This window comes from Brachyistius frenatus, unplaced genomic scaffold (assembly GCF_029030835.1).
Source record: "Brachyistius frenatus isolate BFR_SWC_R1_liver_20210118 unplaced genomic scaffold, ASM2903083v1 Contig_155, whole genome shotgun sequence".
Classification (NCBI taxonomy): domain Eukaryota; kingdom Metazoa; phylum Chordata; class Actinopteri; family Embiotocidae; genus Brachyistius; species Brachyistius frenatus.
In genome coordinates, this window is record NW_027210754.1 from 40,542 (window position 1) to 64,647 (window position 24,106).

Below are 24,106 nucleotides of genomic sequence, written 5' to 3' on the forward strand. Positions count from 1 at the left end.
TATATTATCTGGATAAAGTTAAAGTATGTTTTATCATTACAATGAAATACTGTACAACAGAAGAGTTTATTAATTGAAGACGGTGCTGTTGGTCGTGGTTTCATTCGAGGTGGACTGTCGTGGTCGACTGTGACCCTGAGCTCTGATGAAAGGAAGACAAATACGGCCGCAGCCCAGACGATACAGCAGCTGCAGTAGCTCGATGCGAAAACGCACCCCAACAAAGGCATACAAGAAAGGATTCAGGCAACAGTGTGACATACCCAGGCTCTGTGTCGCATCAAAGACTGGTTGCAGTAACATAAAATTTTGGCAGTTTGCATATGCCGTAATTTCCAGGTCTGCCATAGTTTGAATCACTAAGGTGATGTTATATGGTAGCCAACAGAAGCAAAAGACGAGAGTGACAAGCGAAGCCAGTCGAATAGCTCCTTTCTTTGATTGGCTTTTCTGACTTTTGAACAAAGTAATTATGAGTGCTGTGTAGCAGTAGATCATGACAGCCTGAGGTAAGAAAAAGCACACATGATGTAAGAATCTGTTGGTCAAAACCCAGTTGTGTGCTTCCTTACCATAACGACAGTAGCAACAGGAGAGCCTGGATGAGTTCGTGTCCTCCGTTTTCACAGAAAGGAACACAGCATTGGGCACTGACAACGCAAAACAGATGAGCCACAGTACAAAGCACGTCAGGTGCACTATTCTCGGACGTCGACTTTGCATACTAGGGATTGCGTGCACGATAGCCAAATACCGATCAAATCCGATGCAAGCTAGAAGGAAACTCCCACAAAGGATGTTCAGATTTTTCAACAGGCCCTTCAGCTGGCAGAGAAACTCCCCGAATACCCAGCCGGTGGCACTGTCAATCACATCGAAAGGAAATGTAAATAGGAGCATGAGGTCAGCCAGGGCAAGATGCAGTAGGTAGATCTCTGTGATGCGCAGCTGTCGGCGTCGTGTCAGAAGGACTGTTATCATCAGGCCATTTCCTGCCACACCAAGGAGAAAGATGATGCTGTAAAGCACGGGCTGGAAGATGGCATAAAAGTTCTTCTGGCCTGGGATGTCCTCACAATAGGTGTCTGGGTCGTCGTCGTCATAAATGTATGTCCCATTCTCAGGTTCTCCGATCACTGTCTGCTTTAAAATACACAGAATTTTTATTTAAATGACCTTTTTTCAATTGGAGAGTCATTGTGCTGTGGAATGAGACTCTGTGGACATGATTGCTTTTGGCTTAACGCCAATAGTTTATTGCATAATGAAGGGGAAATACAAATCCTTACATGGGTTCAAATCACTTTAAAATCATACCTATGTAATGTTCTTTGATCTGTGAAGTTTTCTCAGTCAAACTTATGGGACAGGAAACACCGAATAGACCAGACTGTTTTCACTTCCCCTTTACGGAAGCTAGGAGATATTTTAGGGGCAAATATGGCTAAACATTACGTTTTGGAGAATAAATAGTGATTACTTTTTCACAATCAACAACCAAGTTGATATATCTGGTGGATAAGTCACAGCTATTAAAATGTAAATTGTCTTGTTAAATGCGGACAAGCTGAAACTAAAATTAACTTTAAGTAAATGAAAGTCTTGTAAAAAAAAAAAAAAAAGCCCATTTCTCCACTTCTAATTATGCTGTTTAGTCAGTCGCCTAGATAAACAAAAACTAGGAACCAGATGTTCATATTATTTAATAAAATATGGGTGAAATCGGATATTGTACTGTAATATTCGTAATCTCATAAAACTGAATGCATCATCTCATTTCAATATTACAATGTACTCTGTGCTTCTGTTACTTCAGTATGCAATGTCTAGACAAAAATAACAACACAGGCGTAAATATTTTTCATTTAAAAGAAAGTGGGAGAAATTGTATTCTGGGAAACAAAACTTCAGAGTTTAAAACTAATTAAAATGAAATCTTTGCTGTTCTTGTATCACAATGTTTTAATGACACAATAATCAAGTTTACACTTTGGATTTCTTTTACAAGACATGCTGATCAACATACTGATAATATTATTGTAACTTTAGATATCTTCATGGACATAATTGCATTAGTGTCTCAAAAGATATTCTTTTCTGATACATTAGTTTGATCATAAATACCTATCATTAGAAAAAATAATCTCCCACCCTCCTCTTATTTCAGAGGTATTAAAGTCAATATCTTGCTTGCTTGTTTCCTAGGTGAGTCAACTGGAACGAAGCAGTATACATCCGATTTAGCTCATCCACATCTGTTCAGGTGCATTTTACAGTTCAGTAATTCAAGATACCATCTTTAAATTACTTCTGACACTTTTTTAAGAATATCAAAATCCTGTGGTTGAGTCTTAATTATAGGAAGCAGCGAGTAGCTGCTCAGTACCTTAAAATCTCTTGATTTAACATGCAGCTGAGGTTTGGAAAATGTTAAAGTGTTTTGCTACAGTTTTAAGCACTGCGGTCTTAGGCAGTAGATCGTAGCAATGGATGGTAAGGCCTGTCCTATTGCTTAATATGACACTTGTTATTTTATGGTCATAGAAATAACAAATTGAACACACTCAAGTTCTACATTTGAATATCTAAAATTAAATTTTGAAGTGTTTCCCAGTATAAAGCGTATTAAAAACAAGCCCCTTTTAGGAAACAATAGTTCTCTGTAACATCAATAATATATCATTCACTTCATTAATTCTTAATAATGTCTTACCTCAAACCCTGTAAAGATCTGTGTTACAGCCATGTGGGTAAATCTTGAGCTCTTGAACGTATGTCTCTGCTCTGGTGAAATGTGCTTGTACTTCCTCTTAGTGCAAGCTCTTCTATAGGTTACTCGCTTGGCTGATTGCTTTGCTAGGTGGCGCCTTTGGTGTAAATAACATGACACAACAGACACAAACTTTATACCATGTGTTTTATAGTATTCACGCAAGAGCAGTAATACAGGTCTAAGTAACTGCACCCAGCTGTACATTCTCGCTTTTGACACACGAGACAATTATGCTGAAGTGGTCCGATTTATTTGGGTATTTCTGGAAACAACTGCGCACCCCGACGAATCTCAGAATATAACATCCAGCCATCCTGCTTTCAAAAAATATGTTGGTGTGAGATTATCATAAATATCATCCAGTTCAGTCACTAGCATCGGATCTGTGTTTTTGATGGCGACATTTATCACACAGATGTCATTAAGGTAAAATAGTCAAATTATGAATTATGTATTTAATTTTGGGGATGTTTGAGGAAATGGGCTTTTGACCACAAAAGCAAATTTGTTGCTACCTATATCTATATATATTTGGGTGGCGAAAACATGGAGGAGCTACCGAGGAGCCGACAGTAGCCCACCAAGACCTGGGCCTTGGTCAAGGATGGCATGCACAGGACATGTGAACGTGCAAATACACTGCTTAGACACAAACTGATGGCAGCATGCTTCTCTGCACAAGTGATCAAAGTCAGGGTGGCTATTTAAAGTCATCAGCAGTGGTGCGTTCACTCAACAAAGCAGAAGAGCCTTTTTACTCACTTTACTGTTGTTTGTACTCCACTACATTTATTTGACAGCTTTAGTCACTTTTAAGATGGAAATGTAATATAATATAAAAAGGCCATTACAGTACAACACATTTTTAAATATTAAAACAGTGCTTTCCAACCTATTTGATTTACGACATGACGATTTCACTTCAATTCACATTCAAATGATCTATATATAACCAAAAATCAAAGACGAGAGAAAACGACCAAAAATTTAAAACAGATTTATGTATCAGAACTTTTTTTTTTTTTTCTCTTTCCTCTCTCAGTAATCACCTCAAGACCCCTTTAGATTTAACTGCCACATAAACCTGGATATAGCCTAAATTAGTTCAAAACAGCACCACCCCCAACAGCTACAACAGTAACATGCTGCTTACACACTGATGGTAGGCAGGTCGGTAGGTAGTTACTTTATTAATCCCTGAGGGGATTTTTTTTTTTCGCTACAGCAGCATACAGAAGCAATAGATAGTAATAGAACAATAGAAAAGCAATAAAATAGCAGTAAAAACTATAAAATATAAAATGCACAGTATATATCTATATATTATATATGCTTTAGTATTTGTATTCTAATGATATCATGTATATTAATATATTAGTCAGAGGGATCAAACCGGTACTTTTACTGAAATTCTTATTTTACTTAAGCAACATTTTTCATGCAGGACTTTTTGTTGTAATGAAATATTTTAACATTAAAATTTTAAAGTAACTCAGCTATAATTAAAACTAAAAATCACTGTGACATCCAACTGAAATGACTGACAGGCTTCACAGCTTCTGATCTCATGACATTTATTTTCCGACCCTCAGGAACTCGGGACAATTCAACAGTTTTTTAATCTGAGCCGAGCTCCTCCGGGTATATTTGATTTGTATTTGTATTTGTATTTTTTTTTTTTTAATAATTCAACTAATTAAAAATAAAAAAAAAACCCTGATTTGAAATGGAATCAGCTGATGAGCTGGTCTGGGGGCGTGGCCAAACACGAGCGGAAGCCATCTTGAACGGTTGTTTGACGAGACTCGTCGTCGCTGGTCGGTTTAAACGTTGGACGCAGCTCACAAACACAGCACACAGAACCGGTTATTTCACTTACCCGAGGTAAGTTCACACATATCCGCTACGGTTCAGGTGTACTGCGGGAGCTCATTCTCGTGTTTCTCGGCTGGGTGAAAGTGTTTTAACAGTTATTTCGCCGTCGTTAGCCGGTTAGCAGACGTAGCACGGCAAATCTGCACTCGGCTGGTTGACGACGGAATATCTTCAACTCGTATAACTCGCGTATTGACGGAATTGAGTACGATTATTATGATTATTTTTTTTTACCTCCACTGACTTTGTAACATCGAAACTGGGTTATTTATTAACGTCGATTATCAAAAAGCGCAAATGGTTAGCACGGATGAGCTTTAGCTTCGTGTCGGTGGCTAGCAGGGGGGGTGGGTGGGGGGGGGAAGCTAACCAGTCCGGTTCTCCTTCGAGGCCGGTTGAGTTGGCGTTCACCGAGCAGAAGGCGATCTCAGTCGGATGTATGGTTTGATATGAACCCTTTTAGAGTGACTAGACGTCAAAGTCGGAGGTAACCGTGTGATGAATCTGCTGATTTGAAGTGTGGCGACGTTGGTTTTCTCGTTAGCGAAGCTGAATAACACGGAGCTTTGGACGTTTAGGCCAGCCGCCTGCGACATGTTGACTTCACACGGATCACTTGACTCCAAACCTGTCCCGCTTTGTGCGTGTCTTTTATTTGTTGTGTCTTAGCTCTTGTCTCGTGTGTTTTCAGGGTTGGACAGACCTGAGAAAGGACGCAGCGGCTCGGTGAAGCTTCAACAAGATGGCCAGCTGAACAGTCAGCTCAGCCTTCCTGGTGTTTTGATTTCAGACAACATTGGTGGATTAAATCCAATGCTGAGCCCCCTCCCCCCCCCAAAAAAAAATAATTAATTTCAATGCTTTGAAGTCTTTGTAAAAGTTTAAAAGAAGACATTTCTTTCATGGCACTCGACGTCCCAACAGCACGGTTGAGGATTAAAAAGATTTAGAATTTACGTTTCGGTAATTGTTAAAGGTTTCGAGGAGGCGAGCGCAAATCTTTTGAGTTTTGAGCAGTAACCCGGCAGAGTGGACTCGCTTCGTTGGGAGACTATTAAAAGGTTTCACTGGAACAGAAAGGTGAAGCTTAATAAAGATGAGCACGGTCAGGACGGAGAACCCGGTGATCTTGGGCTTGTCCAACCAGAACGGTCAGCTCAGAGGCTCGGTGAAGCCGGCTGGAGCGCCGGGTGGAGGTGGCCCTCAGCAGCAGCAGTTTAACCAGATGAAAGGCACAATCAACAATGGGAACGCCCAGCCGGCCCCCACAACGAATGCTGTCATCAAGTAAGTTGTTGGATGCTAGATTTGCAAGAATTTAGACATATTTTTTTTTTCTGTATGATCACACAATTATTACTGTCAATTCTTGATGCCCACGTCCTCTGCAAACTTTTACCCTTTACAGACCTGGAGATGACTGGAAGAAAAATTTGAAATTGCCGCCAAAGGACACGAGGATGAAAACTTCGGTTGGTACAGGACAGCCTTAGAAAGTAGAAATTGTTGTGCTTTTGAAGTTTGCCCCCAATGAAATGAAAACTGTGCAGGTCTTCCTTCAGAGCATCTTCTTTGCAGTTTTTATTTTTTTTAATAGCTTTCTGCCATTGTAAAGGTCACAGTCCCTTTACATGTAATGATCCAAATAATAATAGATCTACCCTCATTCTATGATGATTACAGGATGTGACTGCAACTAAAGGCAATGAGTTTGAAGATTATTGCCTAAAGAGGGAGCTGCTCATGGGAATCTTTGAGATGGGCTGGGAAAAGCCATCTCCAATCCAGGTATGCTCCAACACTGCTTTGTGCTCAAGGAAGTGTGTATTTTGATAATTTTAGAGTTGGGTGTAATAAAAAGCACTGGTGGTGGTTCCAGTTTTGTGACTTTGACAATTACCAAAACAAAACAATGCTAAAACTCTTGTCATTAAGTGACTGTAAAATGTGTTATTAAAATATAAAGGACTGTGTGTTCATGTCAAAGGATTGCAGTCCCCATGTCTTTGTCCAATGCCTAGTTCAAGTTCAACGCCCAACAGTGGGGATTTGTTTAAAGACAGAGGTTCAGGGTTAAGAATTGGACCGGGTAGGTAGAGTATAAAATAAATTCAACCTTTGCACTTGAAGGTAAACTATTTTTAGGGTGCCACTACTGCGGTCCAGATGGAAATATCTCCACAACTACGCGTCATGAAATTTTGTAGGGACGTTCGTAATCCATAAAGAGGAATTCTAATACTTTTTTTTTTTTTTTTTTAATCCCCTGACTTTTCTTGAGCGCTAACTGCACAGAGTAAAGGTTTCACTTATTCCATGAAATATCTCATGATCCAGCGGTTAGATAGGCAAACACTCGTGTATGGTCATTTATGGTTCCCTTCATTTTCACTTTGATCTGCTCTGTTTTCATGGCATCATTATGATGTTGACATTTTTTGTCTTTATGGAAGTATCTCAACAATTATTGGATTTAATGACATTTGGTACAGACACTGGTGATGGTACTAGACATTAAATAGTTTTTACTGTGAGGACACCTGACCTTGCTTTTCCTGATGCAAGTTCAAAATCTCATTTTTGTCTAATGCCAACACTTGCAAAACTCAGTTGACAAATGTTGAAATAACTTGGTCACCACGATGAATGGTAAGCATTCCTGCCAAAAATCCAATTCGTAGCATTGCGTTCTGATCATGTTGGCATGCTAACGAGCAGCAAAGCACCACTTCAATATCTGCCAGTCTTGTGGAACATATCGGTTACTTGTCATCATTGGACTGTCCTGATAACTTTGACCATTCCTAAAACAACTTTCACCCTGCTTGTCACGAATAGTAGAGAATTCAGTTGGTGTTAAAGTTTCATTTGTCAGGTAGACCTGAGGGTGGCTCTAGATTACATTGAAAAACAATGTAATGAAAGTTTCACTTTCACTTCACTGTCAATCTGCACATCTTCTGTCTTCCTTTTGAAGGAACGATGCAAAGGACGGTTATTTCGTGTGCATTGACCTCTGCCCTAATTTGATACTGAGCAGCCTGAATGACCTAATGGTGGACAAATAAACCATGACTTTCAAATTAATAATTTACTTTCCACTCTCTAAATTATTTGCTAACAAACCATAGTATTGAAAGCCAGAAATGTGATGACTTCACCGAGCTGTAATCATGTCTTCATCCTTGTTTTGTGCGCAGGAGGAAAGCATTCCCATTGCACTGTCAGGACGGGATATCTTGGCCAGAGCCAAGAATGGCACGGGAAAGAGTGGAGCCTACCTCATTCCCTTACTTGAACGCATTGACCTGAAGAGGGACTTCATACAAGGTGAGAAAGCTAGTTTTCTACCACAGTTTACTCGCAAGTTGCCATTCACCAGCGCTTCTATGATTGACGATGACATATTTCAGAGAATTGATTGGTTAGTAGGCTGTACTTTTGTACGTTTTGATCTGAAATCTGGAACATAACCTGCTCCGGAGCAGGTTAGCTCTGCAGCACAAGTTACCATGGCGATGTATCCCGGGAAGAGCTGAACCAGCTTTGTGATACTGAAAACCCAGAGTTTAATGTGACGTTACCTCGATAACCGCAACCGCTGGTTCGTAGTACAGACCTCTGGTCTCGAAAGTCATTCATCAGAATTGTGGTGGGGAACGAACAGATGGAGAGAGAAAAAATGCAAATAAACCCAATAAACCTACCACTGAAAAAAAAAAAAATCACACTTTATGAACACGGTCACACAAAACTGTTTTTGTTGCATGTAGAGCTAATGGTAAATCTAAATTTATCACTAAGCCAGGCTGTTGGTCAAATTCAACATTACATTAAGGAGGACAGGCTGTTTACAGAATCAGAAATTATTCTCCAGGAGAAAAACAGGGCTACTAATAATACCTTCATCGTTAATGTGCATTTTAATTTTGCCCCGGGGTAGATTTCCTCATCTTGGCAGTCTATGATCCAAACTTTATAATGTGTTCCACACCAAATAACTTCTAAGTCTGTACTAACTTAATTATTAATACACTCATGTTTCATGGTAGAAGAATTAAAAACATTTGTAGGATGCTTCAAATAATTCCCTCTGTTATGCCACCAAAGTGGAATTTAAGTCTGGAGCTGTTTAGGAAGTGACGTTCTGTTGGCACTGAATGTAATGTCTAAATAAATGCACAATGCCAATAATGTCTTTGTAACATTGTATGAGAAGCTAAACCTATAATTGGTGTTGTTGTGACTTGATTGTTTTAATAGTTTGGGACTTTTTTTTAAAAAAAATTAATTTTTTTTATGTCTTTAAATAAAAATAAAATGATGACTTGGGTTCAGTCAATATTTTAATCACAAGATATTGGTTTGAATGGGTGTTCTTGTTTTTTCCAGCTGTGGTCATAGTGCCCACCAGAGAACTGGCTCTGCAAGTAAGCCAAATATGTATCCAGGTCAGCAAACACATGGGTGGAGTGAAGGTAATGGCAACCACAGGTGGAACCAACCTCCGTGATGACATCATGAGACTCGATGAAACTGGTATGATGTTGACATGTTATTGCTTTGCCTGGCTTCACACTTCATACTGTGTTGATATGTACCCGAAGTGACTTATTTATGGGCTCAAACTAGGGCTCTCACTATCAGATTCAGACAACTTTATTATTGTAGCCAAAAGAATTCACAATAACAATGTTGTCACGATACCTTCAAAAGTTGAACTTGATTATAACAAAACTATTAGGAGTGGTTTTCTGATGTTATACTGGTATTGGTGATAGGCTGGGATCTTGCTCCTCGGTGCTGGTTGCTACTTTATGATGAATTGGTAACTAGACAGTAACTTCTGAAATTGAGTATGAATTTTGAATCCCATCTTAACACCTGGATCTGATTGGACACTGATAATCCAATGACAAACCGCAGTCAAGTTATCCTGTCGGACAGCAGATGATTCCTTCATCTTCTGCAGGTCCTGAAAGGTGTAGTAATTTTATAGACTGATGAAGATGCAGGCTTATCCATGACCCATGCTGTAATAAATAATGGTATACATATCTTGTGCTGTGTGTGGATGCGGCGTACATTTACTTTGCTGGTATTTCAAGATAACGCAAGAGTCCAAATGTATATTTTGGATCTGAGAAATGCTACAAATGCCTACCTTAAAGGAAGAAGAGTATAAAGTTGGGGTCAAAGTCACATGCAGGTTAACATGCAGTTTTCTGCTTCGTATGTGTAGCAGATGTTCACAGATGCACGTCTTTTTCTACACGTACACATTTAACTAATAACTAAGTTTTAACTTTATTTAAAACAATTCTTTTCTGCACAAACTTGCATTTTTCAAGCAGATTTCTTTGAGTTACTCAGCTTGAGGCCTTAAAACTTTAACTATCTGTGAACATCACTTTACAAGCTGGAAATCTAACTGACCCCAATCGGAGTTTACATTTATACATGATCAAAGCACATCTTAGTGCCTGAGTGAATACTGAGAAATATTCAGCTCTCTACACTGCACAGTCCTTGTTGGCAAAATGCCACCGTTCTTGAGGGGACATTTTTGTAATAGTGCTTTAATTTATTTTTACAGTACACGTGATCATTGCCACTCCTGGGAGGATTTTAGACCTCATCAAGAAAGGAGTGGCCAAAGTCAATCAAGTGCAGATGACTGTTCTGGATGAAGTGAGTAAAACAAATGTTTTTCATCTTTTTTGTGATCCTTACTGCTTTTTCTCAATAAATAAATGACTTTGCAATTTAAGCAGCTGCTTGAGATCACTAAACGTGCCTCTTCTCTCAAAAGGCTGACAAACTCCTGTCGCAGGACTTCGTGGCCATGATGGAGGAGATGCTGGGCTTCCTGCCCAAACAGAGGCAGATTTTGCTTTATTCTGCAACCTTCCCTCTCAGTGTGCAGAAGTTTATGGTAAAACATTTTTTTCTCATTAAGTACTTGTCTCATTATTTCCTGTAAGCTTAAACAGATCAATCTTTATAACCTATAGAACATCCTGAACATAACAATTTAAAAACAATTTTTTTTTTATACATACTTTGTAGAACGCACACTTGCAGAAGCCCTATGAGATCAACCTAATGGAGGAGCTTACACTGAAGGGTGTGACTCAGTATTATGCTTATGTAACTGAAAGGCAAAAAGTCCATTGCCTCAACACCTTGTTTTCCAGGGTAAGTGTTGATTTTTTTAATTTTTTTTTTTTTTTACTCTTCATTATCTTATTTAACTATATCATGAAAAGTGCTGTAAAAAGTCAACTTTGTTTCAGGCTATTATTGCAAATGGCTGATTTTGTTATAATATACTTTTCCTCATCCGTTCATTTAAATATGTTGGTGTTGTGCAGGAGCTCTTCATGGGTTTTTTGTTTGTTTTTTTGCAGCTCCAGATCAACCAGTCTATAATCTTCTGCAACTCCTCTCAGAGAGTGGAACTCCTCGCCAAGAAGATCTCCCAGCTTGGTTATTCGTGTTTCTACATTCATGCCAAGATGAGACAGGTCAGCTGAAGTACAGCCTCATAAGAACTTGTTTACTATGCTTAAGACCAAAATACACCTATGGTGATAGATGCAGGAAAGAACAGGTGCTACTTTTACTTTTGGTGTGCATTAAAGTGCTGCATTAGTCCTGCTTAACTGCAGAATATGTAAAAACAGCAGCTTTTTGGACCGTGTCTTGTCATTTGCTTTTACAAGTTGTCTTGAATACGTGAAAAGATTCTCCCCAGTCAACCTTTTTAAGACCGAGATTTTATATTATAAAGTAAACTTTACAGGTGATAAGAAGAGGGCTACATACTCGTGTCATACACCTCCTCTGAAGTTCACATGACAGCAGCGGAAAGTGCCTTATGAGGTTTACAGCAGATGTGAATTGGCTTGGTTATAATCTGGTATGGTGCATTAAATGGTGACATTTAGGGATCAACTTTTCTCTTCTCTGCTCTTCAGGAGCATCGCAACCGTGTGTTCCACGACTTCAGAAATGGACTGTGCCGGAATCTAGTCTGCACTGGTAAGCGACGAGGCTTTGCCATTTGACCAGTGATGGGGGAAAGAAAACAACTCTAGAAGCTGTCGTGTAACTGTCTCCACATGGGAAGTAGTGGCTCAAGCTGATGCAGAAAAAGTTGGATGGTGATGTTGTAACGTGACGATGAACTCAGGTTGGAACTTGAAATGCCACCTGAAGGCTCGAATGATTTTTAATTAGCCTCGCTTGATTGGCCACAAGATGGTGATAAAAAAAAACAACAACAGTGACTTCATGTTGCCTGGAGGAGAACACTAAACTTTGTAGTTGGGAGTCTTGTGTTGCTCTTGGTTTTGGTGGTGGGAGGTTTTGCTACTGTTGTGAGTGAAACGAAAGCGAGAGCTCATACTTCGCTCAACTTCACTCACTCAACAGGTGTGTTTACTTTTTTTTTTTTTTTTTTTAACAGTCATGGTGGTGACAAACTATTTTATTGTTTACGTCTTTCTATTTCAAGTATGTTGTAGGTTGTTTTCTTTAGTCATTTCTATGATGATATATTTGTTTCCTCTAGACCTCTTCACAAGAGGAATTGACATTCAAGCTGTGAATGTTGTGATCAACTTTGATTTCCCCAAGCTGGGAGAAACATACCTTCATCGCATCGGTCGATCTGGTAAGGGCCCACATGATGTCGTCTGTGCACGCTTTTGCCTCTTCTCTTGTACAAAGATTTATTTAAGCCAAAATGTTAATTTTTTTTTAAAATTTCCAGGCCGATTTGGACACCTGGGTTTAGCCATCAACCTCATTACATACGACGATCGCTTCAACCTGAAAGGGATTGAGGAGCAGCTTGGAACAGAGATCAAGCCCATCCCTGGCATCATTGACAAGAGCCTATATGTGGCAGAGTACCACAGTGAGAGTGGCGAAGAAGGCAAGCCATGAGCCAGTGAGTACATCCACACAAAGTATGAATCCTTTTAGGATAGTGGACACTTATGACAAGCCTGAGAAATACATTTCATAAATAACCTGATAAGCAGCTGGCAGTAAATCTTGCCGAGCTGGCTCTCTGCTACTTGGCATATCGAGTCCTTTGTATAGCTTAATTGCACATCTAAATATAATTCATCCATTATTACTACAGTTGTGTAGGCTGAGCTTTTTTTTGTTTGTTTCTGTGCCAGGTAAAAATGTCCCTGTGACATTTTTCTTTTTCTTAAACATGACAAAAACAATTTAGAGTGACGTAAGATAGAAATGGAGGAAAATGAGCAGTAACTATTCAAAAACGGTAATACATGTGGTGGTGTGCTTTACAAGGCTGATTTTGACATCGGGACCCAGAAAAGACATCGCATTTCTAATCCTGAATGTTAAAGCCATATCTTATGTTATTTTTTTTTAATTTTTTAAAGTGTTATATCATGTTTGACTGAGATAACATGGTTGAAAAGCACTGTGGTCAAGTCATGGTTTCTTTGTGACTTAACGCTCGTCAACTGCGCCGAGTTCTGTGTGAATATTCAGCCCAAAATTTGCCTCCACGTGGACTTTCATCACAGTAGAGTAAAGGTTTTATCTGGCAAATAGCGATCCTCTAAAATAAGCTCAGGTCATTTTTCTGGTACACTTCTAGTAAAGTCTACATGTAGGTGCAGTAATTTAACACGATATACAAATTATGTGTAGCTTCAGTTTTTATTTTTTAAATTTATTTATTTATTTTTTAAACTTGGATACAATCTGGTTTAACTGGTTTCCCTCTTCTTTCTTTTTATTTTTTTCCCCTCTACAGATCAGTCCATCCTTCACTCCCCTTATCCATTTTCATCCCCCAGTCTTGGATTTTTTTTTTTTTTTTTTTTTTTTTTTTTTAATGTACAGTTTCTGTCTGTCTGCCTTTTTTGGATGCCGCCATTAGGAATGTGTATTTTGATGGACGCGTTTTGGAAGAACTCATATGCCTTTTAATAAGGCCCTGTGCTGCACCATTACACCCTGAAGACATAAGCACCAAGAGGAAAACATGGGACCAAGTCAAAAATGATATCAAGGCACATTGTGATGATCCATATCCACCAATGAAGCCAGCACCAACAGACCCAGACATGACACCCTCCATCCTACACATTTTTATTTTGGAAGATTTAACCAATTTGTATCAAGTGCCTTAACAAGCAGTTCAACTCGTTCTAAAGTAATAACCCGTCATTATCCGCCATCTCGCTCACTTCATATACCTGTTCACCTAATTGAAAATTTGTTGCGCTAATTTAATGTCTGACCAAATAGGTGAATTCATAACTGTTTTTTGGTTGGCTCATCCGTTTGCATGGAACAGAGATAACATGGAGGAGGCTGGTCTGAATTATCTTTTTGCTGGCGTAGCTGAACTGAAGCCTTGCTCATAAATGAGGACAGACTTGGATCTTCCATTGACAGAGATGCTGGACTTTTTTCCAAGAGACAGCCAGACTGTCCAGTTACTTGTGAAGAAGCTTGTGCTTCTGAGAGACCCAAACCTTTTCCTCTGTCTTCAGCATCAGAACACTAAAAATTGATTTGCAGCCTCGCAACACCATGAGTCAAGAGGATTCCTGTTTTGGTGCAATTTATTTGGAGAGAACGCTTTTTTTTTTTTTTCTTTCTCCCCCACCCCTGTCCTGTGTTTTACCTTCCTATGGATGGCCATACTTAATTCTGTGAGATGTGCAGCCGACATGTGGGGCGCACCTCACATCTTGTGTATATACCTTCATTTTAAGATTGTTTTAAACAAGTTCAAAAGGCTGGCTGACAAATGGAAAAGCCGCTCGCCCTTTCTCTCTTGCTAGCACTGGAGACTGTTTCCTTAAATGCCAGTTTGTCTGATCTGCAATATTGGCCTGTGAATTTATTTATAATTTTAGAAATTGCAGAATTTATTAGAATCTAAAACGTTTAAATGACCATTCTCATGAAAATATCTTTGGAGACGGTCATCGCTGAATCTTTTAGCCCCTCCAAATTTGATGGCGAGTGCAGTTCTCCAAAGATGCACTTAAAGTGAGATTGTTTAAATTCTTGCCCTTATTCTCTTGCAACCAGTGTTAACAAGTGTTGAGTCTAGACAGATGCCTTCTTAAGCATCTACTTTGAGTAACGAATTCTTAGTCACCAGCCTTGACTTGTGAAACTGACTCTTGAGATGCTCTCAGATCTCCAATTATAGCGAGTGCTGGTGTTGGAAGAGAAAAATAATAATCTATCACGTAGTAGTACTACTTGCTGCAGTGCAGCTGAATTGGCAGATCATTTGTTTTTGTTTTTTTTTTTGGAGGGGGGGTGGTATTAGCTGTTACGTTGATTTATGCCCTGTTTAAGCACAGCTACATTGAGGGGAGGGGGGGGGGGTATATATTTTCTCAATTTGTGAAGAATGTCAGCCGAATGCATCAAAACGAACCATCTGACCTAAAATGTAGCAGGAATTCATTCTCTGTGCATTGCGAGTTAGCTGGCTTCCCAAAACCCAGCTAACAAGATACTTCACTAAAAGCAACCTGAGCAGGTTGGGCTGCACTTAACGGAGAAATATAAAACAAATAGGTCCAGGAAACGACTAACTGCACTGTGGACTCGACCCTCGTGATACCCAAACGGGGGAGACGTGTATGGTGGTGCAGAATATTGAAAAATTGTCCCCGGGGGAAGGGCCATCAAGGATTACAAAATACTATTAGTCAGACTACTTGTTTAAATGAATAACTTGAGCACCTCAGCTTGCTGAGTTTATGGCTCATTTCTCTTCCTTTTATTGCTTTATGTTTTGGGTTACAGTTTTTTTTGGATTTATATGCAACATGACAACCTTTTAATTTGCATTTGGCTCCTCTGACATTTGTTTGTTCAGCCAGGACCTTTTTGCAAAGGAGGTTCCCTTTATTGTGGTGAGATGCTTTCTTGACTGTTCTAATCAATGAGAGGTATTATTGCACATTTAGTTCAAGTTCATTTCAAAAGAATGGTGATTAATTTAATATTACCCATGTATTTCTCATTGGTTAGGACTCCAATCCCTGTTCTCAAATTTCCATTGTCCCAGAAATACTTGCACATCTAATTTGATAATTAGGCTGTTTTACGCTACGTTTTGGGTGGGAGGGCTGTATTTATTAAAAACATAAATTAAATTAAGGATTTGTTGAGTAAACAGGGATTGAATTTACAGGCACTTGGCAGCTGTCTGTTTCTTGTCAGCCGCTGGCAGTAATCGCCACAGCGAATGCATTCAATGCTAAAATCGGAGGACTTTCACGAGTCGGTGTGTTGCTACCTTTTGAAGGGTCGTAGCTTTACTGCCAGTGGCTGTCTTGGATAACCTTAAAGACTGAGACAAAAGCATCTTGCCCCAGATTGGATGACGAATTGGGTACTTTTTTCTAACTAAATTGTCTCATTCTTTAAGGTCTTTTTTCAAATTTGTGGGGTGGTGAAATTAGAGCATTTGCTGCCCTGATGCAACGCGTTCATCCTCTTTGATAGTTGTGACACTTCGATGAAAACGTGCACAATTCGACCGCCACATCACTTGTCTGTCAAGAGGAATGCGAGAGGAATCCTTTTTAGGGTTTCTTTCTAAACGGATGCATCAGTAAAAGAACTTGGGGAGGGGCCTGTGGGCACTTAAAAAAAATCAGGATAATATGATCTGAAGATCCAAAGTTTTGGTAATGGGTATAAAAAGGTTTGAAGAAGTCGCCCTTAGATTTGTTTTCGTAATGACATGTTCAAGTCGAGTACACCTTCCTTAAAAAGTCTCCAAATTTAAATAAGGAAAGCCTGAGTTCATTTTGTTTTTTTTTATTTAAAATTTGGTCATTTAATTGGAAGATTTTTCAGTGATGCTAATTTTACAATGGAGTTACGATGTTATGAATATTATTGGATACTGGATTGGATCAAAAGTTTTGTTGAAAATAAAGCTCACTGAAATTTATGGTGTCTGTTGTTGTACTTGATCCCCGCTGCAGTTGCCTGTTAAACAAAGCTGCTGCTCTTCTGTTCAAACTCCGTCTCTATAAACTGACTTGGACGCTGTTCCCAGATCACATTCTCCCTTCACAGCTCAAGATGTTTAACCTGATGGTGTTTTGCTTCTCAACAGTGACTCTTTTTACCCGTGTAAAGAGTGTCTCTCGTCCTCCATGACAAAGGTACGAAATGGCTCCGTGTTCTTGCTCAAGTTTTAATGTACGAGCGTTTTGTTTAAAGACTGTTAATTCCATAAACCTCATGTTTGAACTCCTGTAATGTTTGCAATCTAAAATAGTTCAACGCTGTTGTTGGTGATTTATTATTTCTCTGCAGGACTCTGTAACAACATTTGGGTGTATTGCACTAATAACTGATATGACCTTTTATGATATCTGTTAATAATTGACAAGTCTTCATTTCAGTGGAAATATACTGCTCTGGGTCCATCTTGCATCAGGTGCAGAAAGCTGAAGTGTTTAAGTAGTTTGTTGACATGAAGCTGCGGGCCGCCCCTGGTAAGTCAAATTCGGTCAGTGATAGTTTTCATCACGTCCATTACGTGCCTGCATCTGTTCCTCCCTTTTGTCTCTTTTCCTGCAGATGTTGTTTTGTCGGCTTTTCTGAAGCTTTCAAATGAATCTCAGAACATGACCGGTACCGCCTGCCGAGCTGCAGGAGTTCCTCAGTCGATACTTTGAGAAACCAGGGACAGAATTTGAGTCCTGGATGCCACCAGACTGGCATGATGGGTGCGGGCCAGCTGTTCGGTCTGCTGCTCAGATTGTACTTGTGTTTTTGATTGAGCCTGATTATCATGAGATCATTTTTCATATGCAGGCCAAAGTTCATGTGTGGAGTACCGGACTATAAACTGCGTAACTGTGCTGGAAAGATGCACAATCTGTGGAAGTCTGGGCAGGAAGGTGACGAGTTGTTGGATCACTGCAAAATTATTGGATTAAATAACCCCCCCCCCCCCCCAAAAAAAAAAAAGTTTTAAGCAATTTGCAAAAAATTTAACTGTCTAATGTGGATCTTTGTTTCCTTAATCAGATTAATTTTAAGAATTTTATATGCACATATTGCCAATTTTTCTTGCCAGACCGTGTTGACAAAATATTCCGAAATAATTTTAATAATCGTTACTGACATCTCTAATAACGATGTTTTTCCTTTCTGATCCGCGCCAGTGTTAAAGATCACCCAGAGCTCTACTCTCAGATATACATCCCACATCCTGTTGTCGTGCCAGGCGGCCGGTTCGGGGAACTCTCCTGTCGGTGAGTGAACAACGAAACCTCTCACTCAGCTGTCAGTAGACCGTCAACGGGTCAGAGAGAGGCCGGATCACAGTTGGAGCCGGCCAGGGGTTCTTTGAGCCCACCAGGGTGCCGTGTGCGGACGGTGACGAGATCCGCCCTGCGCCTAGCAGGGACTCCTACTGGGTTATCAACGGGCACCTGCTGTCAGAGATGACAGACACGGCCTATGGAATGATTCAAAACTTCCTCTACCTTGTCAACAGGTAAGCCTTAAAGCTCCTTTCATCTGTCATAGCACTTAAAAAAAAAAACCGAAAGAAAAGAAGTCCATTTCTCTGCAGGTAGTTTAGCATACTTATTTTGAGTAATGAGTCACTTAGAAACCCCAGTTATACACTTTGAAAATGGTTCTCATGGAATACAATTTTTTATAATTTCTTTCTCGCCCTGTCACAGATGTGGCTTTGTTCCAAATGGTGTGCGGATTTATTATGAAAGGCGCAGTCGGCCTCCATTCCTCACTCTGATGGTGGAGAGCTACTATCGAGCAACCGAGGATGAAGAGTTCCTCAGGTGATATTTTAGGCCTGAGCTGATGTCCTGCCAGGCACATTATTATTCCTCAGCTGCTTCCTGTCTCTTTCAGAATAGGACAAAAAAAGGCAAAAAAAAAAAACCCATCAAACCCTGAGTGCTCATTCCTCTCAGCAAATTGTGTTGTTGTTGTTTTTAACCCTGCTTAATTAAAGTGTGTGTGTGTGTGAAATTATGTTAAGGACTGTGAAAAGTAGTCTGAATTAAAACACTACCTCCTGCTGTCCCTACAAATGTGCATGGTTTAGGTCAGCTTTACCAATTGTGGAGAAGGAGTACTGGTTTTGGATGCAGAACCGTTCTGTGTCTCTAAGTTAATGGGGCGGAGCATTTACTGAACCGGTACCATGTGGAGGTGGACTCGCCTCGGTACGTCTGGGATAACCAAACAAAAATGACAGAAAAATGTGGTTGTTGTTGTTGTAGAGCGTTTCTTCCCCCGACACTAAACATATCTGTCTTTCCAGGCCTGAATCCTACACAGATGATCTGGAATTAGCTGAAGGCCTTACTGATGGTAATTAGTGTTAATATTCCTCCTCATGAACATGAGACGTATTGCCCTGCTATGGTCGGGTTTTTTTTTTTCCTACGAGAGAAAGAGAATATTAAAACGCTGTGGGGTGTCTGTCCTGGAATTAATGCACTGTATTTTATAATTGCTCCTCGGCAGAGAAATGGAATATATTCCCATGGATTCAAGGATCATCTGCGCAAACCAAATTTGCTCTGAAAATACCTCAGTATCACGTAGTAATGAATATTTAATGCTAAAACGCATTCATTCTCTGAACAATTTCACCACAATTAAAATCTGTTTAAAGGAAAAATACTCTCCTAAAATGTTCATTCTTTCTGCCACCAAAATGTGTCTGCTGTCATTAATGAAGCCATTTCCTTTTTGTTTTGTTTTTTTGAAGGTCATAAAGTTATTTCCTCCTCCTTGGAAGAGTTTTTTTTTGTTTTTTGTCTCTAAGGCTTTGAAAGGCTTCATATCCTAATTTATTTCCGCATCCAGTTGAGAAACAAGGCATACATAATTAGGAACTAGATTTTAGTTGGCTTGTTGTGGCTCTACTAGTGATGTGGTGTCTTGCCCTCAGACCACAAACAGCAGCTGTGGATGGATCTGAAAGCGGGTGCAGAGTCGAGTTGGGACTTCACGTCCCGCTGGTACATAGACGCCGACGGCCGCAACAACGCCGCCCTCGGAGACACCCGCACCAGTGAGATCCTGCCCGCTGACCTCGACGCTCCGCTGTGCCGCAATGAGAAAACTCTCGCTTCGTTTCGCCAGGTGAGAGCACAGGCGGCCTCTGACCTTGAAATTAACTTTCATCCGCACACGCAGCTAAGAGTCGGTGTTACATAACTGTGATGTGCTGTTTGCTGACAGGTGATGGTGACTCAGCTGCACTGTACGACCGGGCTGCAACCCGCAGACTGGAGGCGGTAGAGGCTGTGCTGTGGGATGCTGAGAAGGGAGCCTGGTTTGACTTCATCCTGGTGACGCACTCCGAACACTTGAGTTTTACCCGTCCAACCTGGCACCTGTTTGGGCCCGGTGCTATTCTCGGCCTGAGATGGGAGAGAAGGCAGTACAGTATCTGAAGGTTGGTGGATGTTAAGCTCCACTGTGGTCTCGGTTCTGTTAAATCTGGAAAAATTTATCATTTTGTCTGTTGGATAATTCAAATGACAAAAAAAAGACCTATTTTTCCTACTTATCTCAAACGGTATATATTCACATACTGAAAGGTTTGTTTTTATGAGTAGTTTGTTCTACATTTTTGTTCTGAAATTGAATGAAATAACTCAGAACACAATATGAATAGTTTTCAAGGACTATTTCTTTTACTAACGTTTCCAGAGAAGGCCTACTTCATTTTTGTGTTTTTATTTTTTCTAACTTGACCATCATTTCCTGCTCATGTATAACCTTTTGGGTTGTTTTGGTTTAATATTGTTTTTACTATAATTTTCTTTGACTGCTTATTTTGTCTTTCATGGCTCAAATGTTTCAAGTCTGATTGTTTTGATTCCGTCTGATGTTGGTCCACTCGTGTTGTTTTTAAATGTGCTACATTAATCAAATTGACTTGACTGTTTCCCCAGTGGAAAGTTGTTCAAGTGTAAAAAGCCAGATACCGTTAAGGGATCAGAGAAGATTTGTGTTCATGACTTTTGTTTTAAACACCCCTTTTAACATGCATTTATTCTGATAAGGTTGAATGAGCGTGGTTGATGGACATTTTCACGCATGTCTACACATCTGCCCACATCTGCCCAGCATGACGGTCTCTGCTGGTCACTGCTGCTCCACTCCAACAGTTAATCCCGCTCCGTTCAGAGGCCCACCGACAGAAAGATGTAGCGTGTGCGTTAAGAAAGATGCTCAGTTGCTCCAGCAGATGGCACACACACACTACAAAGGTCTCATCCATGGTTGCTCTTGCTTTTCATGTCTGTACAGGGCAGCCCTGCTCTCCACTTCCTCAATGGAGTGCCTACGTCACTGCGAGAGTCTCGGCAGCAGTGGGACTGTCCCAACGCATGGCCTCCTTTGCAGCACATGCTCATTGATGGTAGGCACCAATAACTTGATCTGCCACCATGAGAATACCCATAGTGATGATTCAGCATTTCCAACACGCTACTCTATTGTTTTTGCATTGGAATTTGTGAAAATGTACCACAGTCAAAATGGTGGACTCCTGCTATATTATTTCTTCTGGCAGTGTATTTGAAATGACCAGGACTGACTAATGATTAGTCAGAAGTCCTGACCTTCAGCTGACTGAACTGCTGCCCTTCAGTTCTGCCGTTTGTTCTCGTCTGGTTCTTCCTTGGTGATGCTCTGATTGGCCTGCACAGCAGCCATCTTCATTTTCTTCTTGCTTCAGGGGCTTTTGGCCTTCAGTTTCTTCAAGTGTAATTCATGCTCAGCTGTGTTGAAACCAGGTGACTGACTGGACCAGTCAAGAAAATTAACTTTGCCGCACTGTCTTAAAATCAGGGAACTTTGTATAAACGTTCATGAAAAACTGTGACTTCAGTCATTTTTTAATTTTTTTTATTTCATCAACAACTGTGCTGGAGTGCAGAGCGAACATGAGGACAAACCTTATGTTTTCTCTTTGAGCATCTTCATGTGGGTTTGTTTTCTGACAGAAATCTTCTTGAATTTCCAGGTTTATCCAAACTGCCGTCAGAAGATGCTAAACGGCTTGCGTTCGATTTGGCCCAACGTTGGATCAAGACGAACTGGTTAGCCTACGTGAAGTATGAAGCCATGTTTGAGAAGGCGAGTCTATTTAAGGATCTTGTACTTCTGAGCTCATGTTGCGCTGTGATAACACAGCTGGCTCTGAATGTGTGCTTTTCATCCCCCTGACAGTACGATGTGAACGGAGATGGCAAACCCGGTGGTGGAGGAGAATGAAGTTCAGGTATTTTCCTTTCAAGTGTTGATGGTGTAAAACTAATGTGCTTATAGTCACACAAGTGTTTCTAATTTCATGCAAAGCCCTGTCAATTTTTTCCTCCTCACCTCTGCTTCTTAACTTAAACACATTTGCATGCTCCTGTACACACACTCTATACCCCCCCATCTGTTATTTGTGATTTTCTTTTTTTGATGGAAGGTTTTTGCTGTCATGTACTCTTTTAATTTGTTCTGTCTGAAATAGTAAGAAAACCATTTGTGTTTGTTGGCAAATTTATTACTAGATTTTATCTCTGTAATTTGCTGCCCGAACGAATGTGCGTGTTCCTTCTGTTTTAATGTGCTGCCCTTTCTCTAGCTGGGTTTCGGTTGGACCGATGGCGTGGCCCTGCAGCTTCTGGACCAGTATGGGGCGACCCTCAGCTCAGGAGGCAGACGTGTGTCTTCCTACCTCCTGCTGCCTCTGGTCATCTCAGCTGCTCTCATGCTCCAGTGAATCAGAGGTGTCAAAAGAGCCCAATTGAAGGTTGGATTATATTTTCCCGAGTTTCACACCACAACATCAGACAGACTTTGAACAAAACCCGAATTGACACTGTCAATGAGACCAGCGTGTGCATATTATAACTTCTAAATCATATATGATCAGCATCACTTTTATTTGCAGGAGTAACAGGATAGGATTTATTATAACCAAGGACTACTTTGATGAATATTTTAGTATTTATCCTCAGAGGGACGTGATCCTTGGCGTTATAAGAAGAGTCAGAGCATTTAGGCACTTCTGAACTGTCTTTGCTAATTCAGGCTGTTGGTGCTCCTTAGATCACAAGATGAACTCGTCCCAGATATTAAACTGACTTTACCAACAGTTGATAACTAAATTCGGGTACAAATTGCATTGCTACACTGCAGCTTAACTCCCATGGAGCCCTTCTATTTGTTTGAAGTTGCAATGTAAATGAACTTGTTTGAGCAATAAAATGTGAAGTGATTCTGTTCAATATGTTTAAACTTTAGAGGTTTTATCATACGTGACTTCTCTTTATGGATTTATTACATTTTTACAAGTCAACCGAAGAGCATTAAATGACAGTGGTGACATTATTGTATGTTAAACGTGGTCTTAAAATACATGGAAAAATGCAACATCTGATGGTGTATGACTGAAATGTTACTATTGATAAATGCGGTACTAAATGGGTGTTTCCCACACACCTCTTTGGTAGATGTGCATTAGACAACAGTGTGTTAGAATGACCTTTTTTTCCTTTTCAAAAATACATTGTACAAGTGGATATGCTAACGGTTTGATTAAGAACAAAACAGAAAATGCAATAAATTACACCGGATTGCATGCATGCACTGGTGCACAGAGAATCCCGTAGGTGTAGGTGGGTGGGTGTGTAAAAGCTGTTTAAATCCAGTTTGGGAATAGCAGACTCCACCACTTAATGTGAACTAATGCACAGAGAGGTGCATGTAAAACACAGTGGCTTATGGAGAAAACAAAATTACAATTAATAGCACCAAACTGAGTTTAACAGGAAAATCTAAATCAATGGGAAGTGTCCTGTTCCCTGTTTTGTGGAATTTTTTTTTTTTTTTTTTTTTTTTTTTTTAATATCAAATGAAAAATTTTGCTAAAATAACAAACCCCCATAGTCTGGCTGGCCTTTTGGCATTAAGAGCTGAGTTTGACATTATGGGTTTTGATGTTTAAATGACTGTTTGAATTCAGGCCCAGTTTACCGAGACTGACAGACAAATGTGTCTGTAATTTAAAAAGTAACAAAGACGAGACAAATTTTTTTTTTTTTGCCACCTCTGATTGTTCCAAGGAAGTCATTGTCTGCCAATTCTGCGTACATCTGTGGTGACACGCTGGTCAGGCATGAAATTAAGCCTATATAGATATTCAAATGGTTGTAAAAAAAAAAAGTAATGAGAAATTTTCCTTTTTTGAAGAGGAAATTGCATCCTTCTTGGCAGTAAAGATACGAGGCCCAAGCAGTGACTTCACTGCATCTTTCCTTAGCATGAGTGAGCACAACAGATTGACTGTACAATTTAAATAGGCAAAAGGTGCAGCAGTCCGTGCAACCCCAAAGATCACGCTCTGCTAATATG

The 24,106-nt window shown here is 40.0% G+C and overlaps 3 protein-coding genes across 4 annotated transcripts; 2 read left to right on the top strand and 1 right to left on the bottom strand.

The window, feature by feature from the left end:
- Positions 1-52: 52 nt before the first annotated feature.
- Positions 53-2,763, bottom strand: LOC138631391 (C-X-C chemokine receptor type 5). The gene is made up of 2 exons (XM_069716301.1): positions 2,714-2,763; positions 53-1,140 (listed from the first exon to the last, which is right to left on the bottom strand). Exons 1-2 carry the CDS (start codon positions 2,744-2,746, stop codon positions 70-72), a joined length of 1,104 nt encoding a protein of 367 aa, XP_069572402.1. The 5' UTR covers positions 2,747-2,763; the 3' UTR covers positions 53-69.
- Positions 2,764-4,550: 1,787 nt separating this feature from the next.
- Positions 4,551-16,637, top strand: ddx6 (DEAD (Asp-Glu-Ala-Asp) box helicase 6). Of its 2 annotated transcripts, none has more exons than XM_069716294.1 (14): positions 4,551-4,657; positions 5,340-5,935; positions 6,057-6,120; positions 6,332-6,436; positions 7,849-7,978; positions 9,041-9,187; positions 10,245-10,339; positions 10,461-10,583; positions 10,718-10,846; positions 11,059-11,175; positions 11,629-11,692; positions 12,225-12,326; positions 12,426-12,605; positions 13,455-16,637. In XM_069716294.1, the coding sequence occupies exons 2-13, from the start codon at positions 5,745-5,747 to the stop codon at positions 12,599-12,601; spliced, it is 1,443 nt and encodes a 480-aa protein (XP_069572395.1). In that variant the 5' UTR covers positions 4,551-4,657; positions 5,340-5,744; the 3' UTR covers positions 12,602-12,605; positions 13,455-16,637. The 2 variants fall into 2 exon arrangements, with proteins under 2 accessions (XP_069572395.1, XP_069572397.1); XM_069716296.1 differs by having other exon boundaries at positions 4,557-4,657; positions 5,318-5,935.
- Positions 14,604-23,065, top strand: treh (trehalase (brush-border membrane glycoprotein)). Its single transcript, XM_069716344.1, is given in 20 exon segments — positions 14,604-14,704; positions 16,829-16,854; positions 17,098-17,190; positions 17,276-17,328; positions 17,330-17,424; positions 17,513-17,608; positions 17,866-17,955; positions 18,108-18,200; positions 18,394-18,510; positions 18,780-18,842; positions 18,844-18,900; positions 18,999-19,048; positions 19,635-19,827; positions 19,920-20,053; positions 20,056-20,144; positions 21,005-21,116; positions 21,723-21,835; positions 21,929-21,969; positions 21,971-21,980; positions 22,335-23,065. Coding segments are annotated over 20 exon segments (1,764 nt in total). The 3' UTR covers positions 22,473-23,065.
- Positions 23,066-24,106: the final 1,041 nt, after the last annotated feature.